We start from the raw sequence: 11619 nt of genomic DNA on the forward strand, positions 1-11619 counted from the left end.
TTATTGATAAAATGACGCACATAGGAAGTGTAAATGATAAGATTCATAATCGAGAAGACAGTTTGATAAATTATTTCTCAAGTTGATCCTATTTATCAATGTTAGAAGTAAAATTGTTATTGGCTTCCAACGTCAAGGGTAAAATTGCACCATTTTAAATGTTAGAGGTAAAATTCCTCCTGACTCAATACGTTCGGAATATTTTTGCACCTTACCCAATATTTTTTTAATGTTATTATTAGTAGTTATTACCAGCTAATTAAATAATTAAAAATAAATAAAAAAGATTCTACTTTTTCTAGTCCTCTCGTAATAATAATTAGTGCATCCAAATCCCTCTCCGGTTCCTACACTTCACTCGTTTCCAATTTTTACAGTCTCTCTGTCTCTCTGGCTTCCACTCAATCAATGGCCGAAGCTAATCTTTCTTCTCCGCTTCTCCCACAAAAATCCTCCGATAATCCCCATCTCATCCTCTCCGTCACCGATAACGACTCCGACAATCACCACATCCATCGCCGCCGCCACAATACCAGCAACGGCAATATCAACAATCACACTTCATCGTTCACTCATAATTTTCGCAATCCATTCGAGTTTATTGGATTGGATTGGTCATCTGTGCCTCCTCCGTCCACCGTTGATCCTTTCCGGAACAGTACGCCGAGTATTGATGGGGTTTATGAGGTTTTGAAGATCTTGATTTGCTTGCCGATTGCTGCTGTTAGATTGGTACTGTTTGGGGTTTGTTTGTTGATAGGGTATCTTGCTACTAAATTAGCTCTTCAGGGATGGAAGGATAGGCATAATCCTATGCCTAAATGGCGAATTGCGTTAATGTGGATCACTAGGATTTCTGCTCGCGCCATTCTTTTCTGTTTTGGGTATGCTTAATTCGATTCGCTTATTTTATTTGATTCTGATTGTGATTTTGTTGTTTGTTGGATTTGAAAAATGAAATGAAATTGAAAACTATCACTATTCACTACAGATACCAGTGGATAAGGAGGAAAGGAAAGGCTGCTCCTAGAGAGATTGCTCCAATTGTTGTATCAAATCATGTATCATACATAGAGCCTATATTCTACTTCTATGAGTTATTTCCTACAATGGTGGCTGCTGAATCTCATGATTCTATACCCTTTGTTGGAACTATAATTAGGGCAATGCAGGTGATGGCTAATTTCTAGCTACCTGTACTGATTCAATTGATTTTGTTTCTTTGTATTCATGGCTCTGTTTGGGATGATTTGCAGGTTATATATGTTGATAGGTTCTCTCAGACATCAAGGAAAGAAGCTGTCAATGAAATAAAGGTAGGAAGTTTCGAAATTTCATAAATCTGTTTTTCCTGTTTAGTGTTTACTATCTGGTCTGCATTCGTGGAATTCAATTGTGTTGGATCTATCATTGCACATAAGGTCTTTAGTTTTGGATTTTTGTTGATCTTGACTTGTTAAGAGCGTGTCTAATGCGTGTCCAGGAGGCGTTTGTATGTATTATGCAACAAAAGATTTAAATGATCTTTATCAATTTATAAGCTATTTGATACAGAAATCTCCTTTCAAGGAATTGAATACAGAGAAAGGCTTCATGCGATGGATTTCCGAGAGTGCTATTGTTTCCTGAGGGAACAACAACTAATGGAAAGGTTATCATTTCTTTCCAACTTGGTGCATTTATTCCTGGATTTGCAATCCAACCAGTGGTGGTTCGCTATCCCCATGTTCACTTTGACCAATCATGGTATGAGACTCCTTTTATGCAGAAATTTCGCTCGTGGCTCTCTTCAGTTTTGTCTTAATAATTTACTTATCTTGCCTTATCATTCTTAGGGGTTATGTTTCACTGGGAAAACTCATGTTTAGGATGTTCACACAGTTCCACAATTTCATGGAGGTATCATTCTCCTTCCTGTGAAGTGAAATCTTGTACATTTGGTGCTCTAAATCTGTGATTTATTTTACGTGAGGCTGATTTTTTTATTAATGGAAATAGGTTGAATACCTACCAATAGTTTCACCCCTTGATAATTGTAAAGAAAGCCCTGCTCATTTTGCAAAAAGGGTGAGTTTCTGCTAGTCATGTATCTGATTTGGTAGTTACTTTTCTATGGCATGGTAAGACGTAGACTAATTAATGATTATGGATCTTTGCAGACCAGCCATGCTATTGCATCTGCTCTTAATGTTGTTCAAACATTTCATTCCTATGGGGACTTAATGCTTCTAATGAAAGCATCCAAGTCAAAGCAGGTGCGAATCGTTTATTTTGTCTTTTTGGCTTTAAAATTTTATTGCTTGTGGATCTTTGAACTTACAATTTGTTATGAAGTGGTAATTGATGACAATCTTGGATCAGTTATGTTATGTGATTGTAATAGTGTGTAGATGAGTTTGGATATTTAATGTGCCTTGTTTCCTTTAAAAAAAACACTTGGTACTCTTCTATGTTCTTACTCCCCCCTCCAATTTTGTTATGTGGACATTGGAAAAAAGAATTTGAAAGTATAACGTTGCTCGATTTTGTTGTATTATATTATCTACCTTGAACTTGACGATTGTAGCCTCTAGCTAAGTTCTTGTGACTGCTAACTGGGCATGTCATTGTCAGATTTTTTCAACCATTTGTCTGTTTGAATTCCGTAGCAGCTGGCTTTCTTTCTAGGGATCTTCTACTCTTACCTTGCATATGGTAGTTATAATTGCATATCTACGAAAGGAGGCCTTTGTTAGGCTGCACTGCCTTGCATAAATGGTTGTATTATATTCATCTCATTTATCTCCATATTAGCTGCTGCTTCCTGGTAGATGCTTTTGAATGGTGAAGGTCTGTTTATGGTCAGAGCAATATGTTTGTGCTAATAATTTTGAATTAATATTTCGTTTTTTCTCATTACTTTTGCAGGAGAAACCCTCAAGTTTCTTGGTCGAAATGGCAGAGGTGGAATCAGTATGTCTTCAGACTGGAATACTCTATCTTTGAATTGCCCTTTTAGCATTACTAAAGGAGTGCCATTGGTTAATATTTCTGTGTCTTCATATGCTAATGAATTTTGCTTTAAATGATGAGAAATCTGAAACTGCTTTGCTTTTCTCCCCCTGAATTTGATCTTTTGAGTGTTTTTAAACAATTGTACAAGTTCATATGGCCCCTGATTTCTGTAATAAAAGAGTATTTTGCTTTAGTTTTATAGCCTTCAGAAACAGGCTAGCGTGTATATTTACTGTAATGATGGCTTACTTATTTTGTGTTTCAGTTATTCCATATAAGTAAGTTGGAAGCTGTGGATTTTCTTGATAAGTTCCTCTCGATGAATCCAGATCATAGGTATTACGTTTTCTCTTATCTCAGAGTTTGTTGGCAAATCATAATATTGCCTGTTACTGAGTTGGAATTTTTTGTTTTTTTTTAATAAATGCACAATGGCACATGTGCTTTGCATGTCATTGTCCCCAAGGACTTGTTATAGCTATACCCTGAATTTCCTTTGATTTTTGGTTAGGGTTTCTATTTTTGCATTTCAAAGACACACTTACACCCGTTTTGTTTGCCAGAAAATATTGTGTAGTAAAATATTTTCTTGATTTTCCGGTGTTTGTTTGCTTAGGAAAATAAGTCAATAGAAAATTTTAGGTTAGTCAACAGTGAGGAAAATATTTTACCCTTTTGAAAAGAGTAAAATATTTTACCCTTTTGAAAAGAGTAAAATATTTTCATGAGCTTTTGGAATCCTACTCCCTCCCTTCTTACCCTTTTGAAAACAATAATCATCCACTACTTTTTCCCCTTTTCGGTGTTGTAGCCAAACACTGAAAAATATTTTATTTTCCAACAAAAAATTTCCCTTATCCAATATTTCCGGCAAACAAACGGGCCTTAGTAAAACTGAATGATGGATTTTCTTAGCATTGAATCTTTACTTCCATGAGCTATAAATTTGTTTCATTTTTGTGCTGCAAACTGACTGCGTCATTTAATAATTGTGAGGTGTTAAATTATGCATCTCATATTAATGTTATTTGCTTGGCACTGAAAATGTATTGCTCGCAAACTTTGTTTTCAAAATTGATATATCTGCCTTTCTTAACTACAAATGAAAAATAAATATTCTGAGTGTTTGGTTCTTTCGACAGTGGGCGAGTTGAATTCCGTGACTTCTTGAGGGTTATGAGACTAAGAAGTTGCACTGTGTCAGAAGAGGTTAGTTACACCAAAATGTAGTTGCCTATGTTTGAATCATCTTTGCGATTTACCTACTTGTGTGGTGTTTTTTTGTTTCTTTTCTAATTTGCAAATCATTTCTTTTAAAAAAAAAAGGTTTGTAGAATGTGTAAATTTTGGGGAACAGTGACCATATCAAACTTAATGGTGTCAAAATGGATTGTCGTGTCATAAACGTGCTATGTGATCTATATTCCACATGATTATATGATATAAATGCAACAAAAATGATAATCGTGTCCATAATTATTATTAAAGGCACACGGCGCAGTAAGGCACAAGGGGATCCTGGTTATTAATGTTTGTTTAAGCGTTTGTTACTATTTGTATACATGCATTAGCATAATAATTGTATACGAAGGCGAACACAATTCTGTTTGTATAAACATAGTACAAACCTAGTAGTGATAGTACGAAGTACAGATATTGTGGAATCAATCAAATATCAATTCTCAATTCTATTTGTACACTTGTGTAATAATTGAATTCAAACACGATTCTATTTATACAAACATAGTATAAAGTACAAACACAGTGGCATAAATCAAATATCAATTGACAATTTAGAATCAGAGCACTAGAACTAAACAGTAAACAGAACCGGAAGTTTATTAGATCATTGTGTTGTCAGTTGTGCGGCTCTGACTCTTACTCTTCCAATTCAAATGTGTATCTTTCGTTTTCTTTCTTTGTTTATTGTTTATTTTGGACCCTTCGATGTGTCTAATCCAAGGGTGAACATAAACCAACAATAAAACACCTTAAAAAAACCTAAATACATACATATGCCATCGAGGCTCGCCTCTGATCTCTATTAGCACGTACCAAGGTGAGTGTGCCCTCCATGGATGGTAGTGAGGTGCTAGGCCTGGAGCCTTGTGCGCAATGCGGCTTTGGCACGCCATTAATAATTATGATCATGTCCAACGGGTCGTGCCAGGCGGATTCTCTGTTATATATCTTGTCATGTAATAAATTGATAGCCCTAATCAAACTGCAGGTGCTAAACTTAAATTGCACTGCACTTTCTTAATTTACGAACTTTTATTGGATTGCAGATATTTGCATTCATTGATGTGGAAAAGAAAGGATCAATCACATTTAAGCAGGTGATTTACCCTATCTTCTTTTTAGCTTGTTCGAATGAAGATTTTTAATCCTCCGTGTCTGCTTTTATTTAAAACGTATTTACTTGTCAAATCAATATGCGATCGTCATATAGGGGTAAATTTGTACGGATTGCAGTACTGACTAGCCTTTACCTTTTCTCATTAAATATACAAGTGGTCCGCGATACATGTTGAGGGAGAGTTGATTGTGGTAATTTTTTGCTTGCAGTTCTTGTATGTATCAGCTTATGTCATGAAGCAGTCTTTATTCAGGCAAGCCTGTGAACTAGCATTTACCAAATGCAGTGCCGGAGAAGATGATCTAATTTCAAAAGAACGTGTATGTTTCTCGTTGTTTTCGTTACCTCTATATGTTACCTTTCTTACTTAGGCGAATCCTGACCCGTTCTGGTTTCTTACTTCTATTTGGACCAGTTTGGAGATGCTATTAGACATGCAATTCCTGAACTCGATGACGACAAGGTAATTGATCCCTGCACCATTTCACTGTAATTGGACTAAATATAGCGCACAACGCTTACAGATCCTGCATTACCGATAACATGCAGATTCTCGAGCTGTTTAAGTTATTTGGAGCAGATGCTGGAGGAAATGTCAGCAAGGATAACTTCTTGTCTTGCCTAAGAAAGAATCCGCTGCTGATAGCACTGTTTTCACCATTTTTGGTACACCAAAACTCGTTCGGAGCCAGCGATATGGTGTTGGAGGAGATCGTGTGATCCATGGATATGCATTGCTGCTGGTTGGGTTCTGGTGGTGGTATGTAGAATTCATATTCCTTACTTTTTTTGGAGAGAGATAGAAAGAGAGAAAAAAGAGAAAAGGGAAAAGGGTATTTTTGACCTTCACCGCTCCGATATAGTTCTGATAAACCCAGCTTGGCATTCATTTGTAATTCTAATAGTGATTACTGATTAGGTGGTTCTTAACTTATATAATGAACATTCCAGTTTTTAGGAAATGAAATGAGATATGCATTTTGGGTGTGAAGAATTGCTCACAGACATTCTTTTTCAGTGGCGTTTTTGCGTTCCGTATCTGTACCTGTATCCGCTCTGGTTTTCGGTTCCATTTCTGTTTGAAGGTTATGTTTAGAACTAACGTTTTCCGGGGTTCATTTCAGTTTATGTGTTGTTTTTGTCCGTGTCCATGCAAACATAGCTAAAACATAGTCTGGGCTGGGCCTAGCATAGGCCAGAAGTGCGACCGCCTAGGGTCAAGGTTGAGAGAGGACCAAATTTTTTTTAGGTATATATATGGTACATTTTTTTTTATGAATAATATGAAATTTCATGCCTAATTTTTTTTTTTATCATTTATTAGAATACATTTTGAACCTTTACTTACAAAAATAATATGAGATTTCTGTGCAGAAGTCATATTTTGATGCTCAACTTTCCTAAGTTTTTTTTTTTTTATCAAGTTCCCCTAGTTAGGGTCCATTTGGTTCACCTGTTTGCTGTTACTGATGGATAGCAAATATTAATTGTTTTTTTATGTTAAAACAGTATCTTTTTCGAATTTTTACTGAACATGTATTCTGTTTAGAATTAAAAGGTAAAAAAACAGTTCTAGAAAATGTTTCTAAATTAGAAATGGAAAAATAGTATGTTAGATTTTGTTTGTTTGTTTTTATTATTATTGTTGATTAATTTTTTTTATATATTTTAAATTGATACATTGAGTATATTAGATTATCAGAAAATTACTTTTGAATTGAAATTGGGTTAAAAAAACCTACTGTTTAATTTATTTGTGTATAAAATTGTATTTTAACAATCTAAAATTAGTTTTTTATATTTCTTTTTATATGCATGTAGTAACAGAAAAACTATAAAATCTCATTTCAAATCAAAAAAAAATGTAGCTTTATCTATCGATGAAAGATTAGGTAACTTACACTTCGCTACTAATTTTGATGGTACAACCACTAAATTTTAAAATATAACAAAAACAGTATAATCACTGAATTTCAAAATATAACAAAAAAAATGCTAGTACACCTTTAAACATAACTACTAAATTAATAATTAATAATTAATTTGGTTTAATTGGTTAAAAGCTTCAATTTAAGCTATAAATTTTGATTTCGTGTTGTAGTGTGTACATCAAAAGGATTAGTTATGAGAGAATTTAACTAAAAGGTGTTTCACTAGTCTTGAATTGATACTATATATATATATATATATATATATATATATATATATATATATATATATATATATATATATATATATATATATACGGGTTTAGATATAATTGATATTTGAAATATCTGATATGATAGTTAAATAAGTCAAACCGTTTTTTTTTTTTTTTGTAATTTTTGGTAACGTATGATTAAAATTGATCTTACTTGAAAATATTAAAATTAAATTTAGATCATTTCGTACATTAGAATAAATCTGCACTTCACCGAAAACGTTAAAGGTTAAACTTGTCATTTTATTTATTTAATAAGACAATTTACTTTAAACTGTAAGTGAGACATCTTTCCAAAAACGTCCAAGAGCTGTCTTCTCAAACATCATATTTTCCCACATTTGAATTATGCCTTCCAAATATTTTAATAGGATAATAACAGATTTGTATTGATAATTATGGTAACTTTGAAATTAAATCTTCATTAATTATGACCTATGATCTTCTAAACTAATAATAATAATAAAGTTTATTAGGCAAACCGCGAACTTTACATGTTTTATGGATGAAGTTCCTAATCAATTAATTTTCCATATTGAACCCTTAGGGTCCGTTTGGTATGCCGTAATGCAATGTAATGTAATCAAAGTCGTAATGTAATCAAAATTGTAATGTAATAGAATGGAATAGTGATTCTATTACCATATTTGGTTGATAATTATGATGGAATGTAATAATCATTACAATACGTATACTAATCATAAAATTTTATTTACATAATTAAAATCAACGAAAAACATGAAAACGTGAAAAGCACGAAAAATGTGAAAAATCGAATCGAAATCAATAAATTAGTATATAGTTTTTCGTTTTTTCATATATTTTTTTTACATTTTTTTTGTTTCTTTTAATTTTCATTTTCAACATTTTTCACCGTTTTTTTAATTTCCATTTTGCAACATTTGTAACATTTTTCTATTTTCTCCTTTTCTCCGGTTTTTGTTTTTTTTTTCATTTTTCGCATTTTTTTGGTTTTTGGTTTTTGTTTTTTTTTCATTTTTCTTGTTTTCAATTTTTATGTTTTTCTACCTTTTGCGTTTTTTACAAGAATGAGAGGTAAGATTGAGATGTGGGATTTGAAAAATGAGAGGTTAGATGATAATGTAATGAGAATTCAAATTATTTTTGTATGTAATGGGGATTACAAAATTTCTTCAATAAAATTTAACTCAAGGTTTTCTCATTTCATTACAATGAAATTGTAACATGCAACCAAACATGGTAATGAGCCTTCAATGTAATGATCATTCCATTATGAAGGTCATTACATCTTACCAAACGGGACCTTAATCATTGATTCTGTTATGAATTCGGCTCTTATTTAACTTTTTCATCGAGTTAGGGCGGCAAACATTGTTAGGGTGATTCTACTTATTGACGTGGACAAATAAAAATAAGAGTTTATTGACTAGGATAGATAGAGAATAAAAAGTAACAAGAAATTACATAAATTAATTTCCAATAGGTTCTTCCAAACTCGATCTTCTCTCCCGTTTTGTGATTTTCAGCATTAGAATCGTCAAATCAATCTTCAGTTTTCCCAAACTTGATGGAAAAGTTAAATAAGGACCAAATCCATAACAAAATCAATGATGAAGAGCTTAATGTAGAAAAATAATTGATCAGGGAGCTTAATCCTTAAAATTCATGCTTTTTGCCTTATTATTATTATTAGCTATGGCTTGTTGCAACACATCCTCTTGCGTTGAGTTTTAACTTGAGAAGTCATGTTTAATACAACTTAACTATTAATTGCAAAATTATATTTATACTTCAAAGGTGGAGTTAACGAACAATAAAATTAAATATAAATGTCCAAAATTTTCAATTGAATCCCTCTCATCCATGTATGTCCTTCTAATTTTCTGGCATTTTTGTTTTCTCCACTTTCTTCACTCGGTCAGGCCCCTGCTTTCTGCCTATCCCCGTGTCCTGTCATTTTGCAGTACCATAGACCCAAATGCCCTTCTAAGCATAATATCAGAAACGCTCTACCGTTACACTTACGGAGGATACCCGAACGACCAATGACGGAATCAGGAATCCATACCTGAAGGGCTAATTTTAGACCTACAGTTGGAGATAATTTTTCAAAATCCAGTCCATTAGAGCTGGACAAAAAAAAAATTTGTCTCTACCATGCTAAAACTTCATCGTTAAGTGTGTCAACGTGAAAATAGTAAAAATATTTAATTTCCTAAAAGGTCAATGCTAATTTCTTAAAAATAATAACATTTTTACACGTTTTATTTTTAGTTATAATTTTTATAAATTTAATTCTGAAATTAAGTTATTTAAGTATTAAAAGTAAGAAATTGAATTTTTTTTTTTATAGAAAAAAAAATATAATAAAAATGAGTTTAGTGTTATTGAAAATAAAGAGTCCATACAAATAATAATAATAATGTTATCATTTCTAATTCAATTTTTATAATTATTTGGAAAACAAAGTAATTAATAATGGTAACGTATTTCTATAATTATTTAAAAAATAAAGTTCAAATAAATACAAACTGTTGAAAAATCAATTTAATAAAAATGATTTCAAAATTGTTATAAAAATAAAAAAGTCTATACTATAATTATTTGGAAAATAAAAATTCAAATAGATAAAAACTTGGGATCTTATTTGAGATTGCCTTCAGCAGTTGGGAGAAGTCGCACCTCTACATTTTCCTACATAGTGGACAGATTGAGAAAGAAGCTGAGAGTATGGCAAGGGAAGAGAAATTCACAAGGTAGAAAAGGGACTCTGATCAAAGTAGTGGCTCAGTCACTTCCATCCTATATTATACAGGTTTCCTCTCTACCTACAGCTATATGTGATAAAAAATAGAAGTCCTGCTTAACAGGTACTGGTGGGGGCGTGGTGTAAAATAGAAAGCATGGAAATAGCTCTGCATGCGTAAGGAATGGGGGGGGGGGGGGGCACTTGAATTTTAGATGCTTTCAGGAATTCAATCTTGATTTTCTAGGCAAACAAGCATGGAAATTTATTACCCAACCTGAGACTCTGGTATCCCGTATTTTCAAAGCAAGGTATTTTCCCAATTCAGACTTCGGGGAGGCACTTTTGGGTTATAACCCGAGTGCAATATGCTCCAGTATTTTCAAAAGTAGTGTGTTGATTACTGTAGGTACCTGGAATCAGATCTGAATGGTAGAAGTACTTGGATTTGGCAGGATTTATGGATTGATTCAGAATCGGACGCCCCTAGCTGATTGGTCGTACCAAATGAAGAGTGGACAGTCGACAAGTTGATTCAAAATGGTCAGTGGAATACCGATATACTTACTGAATTATTTTCATTGGAGGATCGGATGTGTATCTTACGCATCCCGATTTCCATGCGTGAAGCCGAAGATAAATTATGTTGGTGGTGGGAGAGGAGAGATAATTACAATGTTAAAACATATTACTATGCTTCGGTATCATCTTATCTGAAGCCCCGGAGGAGACGTGTAGAGCCCCCTAGAGTAAGCTATGGTAGATATCTTGTCCACCGAAAGTCAAAAACTTCCTTTGACATGCAACCTGGAACATTCTAACAACAAATGATAATCTTTGAGTTCGGCAGGTAAATGTTGATTCTATTTGTCTGTTATGCTTACATGGTATTGAATCTTCTTCACATATCTTCCTTGTTTGCCCGATTAGAACTGCTACCGGGAACTAGCCGCTAATCGCAGGCTTCAGATCGAGTCTGACTGAGATAAATTTCGAACAGTGGTTGTAGATCACTCTACACAACAGCTCTCTCACCAAAGCAGGTAACTGGGCTACGATGGCGTGGTTTGTCTGGCACGGTCGAAACCAACTTATACGGGAGAGATGACAGTTCAATCTGCAAGACATCGCAATACGCGCTACTTGATTTATAGATTCGTGGAGACAGGCACAAGATTGCTGCTACACGACAATACAATTAAATCCGACAATCCAAACCAGACACCAGTTCCCACCGACAGAAGGAATTAAGGTAAACTTTGATGCCTCGGTCAGAATAAGAGAAGATAGAATTAGAGCTGGAGCTGTTATACGAGATTTTGATAAGTTGTTTAT

At 33.6% G+C, this 11619-nt stretch overlaps 1 protein-coding gene across 1 annotated transcript; it reads left to right on the forward strand.

Moving 5' to 3' along the window:
- The first annotated feature begins 339 nt into the window (after positions 1-339).
- Positions 340-6370, forward strand: LOC136220895 (lysophospholipid acyltransferase LPEAT2). Its single transcript, XM_066008726.1, has 14 exons — positions 340-884; positions 992-1172; positions 1257-1316; positions 1583-1746; positions 1836-1899; positions 1999-2067; positions 2160-2255; positions 2908-2952; positions 3260-3330; positions 4137-4203; positions 5283-5333; positions 5563-5673; positions 5769-5816; positions 5903-6370. Exons 1-14 carry the CDS (start codon positions 409-411, stop codon positions 6071-6073), a joined length of 1674 nt encoding a protein of 557 aa, XP_065864798.1. The 5' UTR covers positions 340-408; the 3' UTR covers positions 6074-6370.
- Positions 6371-11619: the final 5249 nt, after the last annotated feature.

Source organism: Euphorbia lathyris, chromosome 2, assembly GCF_963576675.1.
Source record: "Euphorbia lathyris chromosome 2, ddEupLath1.1, whole genome shotgun sequence".
NCBI lineage: Eukaryota > Viridiplantae > Streptophyta > Magnoliopsida > Malpighiales > Euphorbiaceae > Euphorbia > Euphorbia lathyris.

Bases quoted from the DNA above. Each gene is read 5' to 3' on its own strand.
- LOC136220895 (XM_066008726.1), top strand. From the start codon at position 409: ATGGCCGAAGCTAATCTTTCTTCTCCGCTTCTCCCACAAAAATCCTCC. The intron at 1,317-1,582 runs GTAGGAAGTTTC...AATTGAATACAG, and splicing joins AAGCTGTCAATGAAATAAAG to AGAAAGGCTTCATGCGATGG. The intron at 2,068-2,159 runs GTGAGTTTCTGC...GGATCTTTGCAG, and splicing joins CTGCTCATTTTGCAAAAAGG to ACCAGCCATGCTATTGCATC.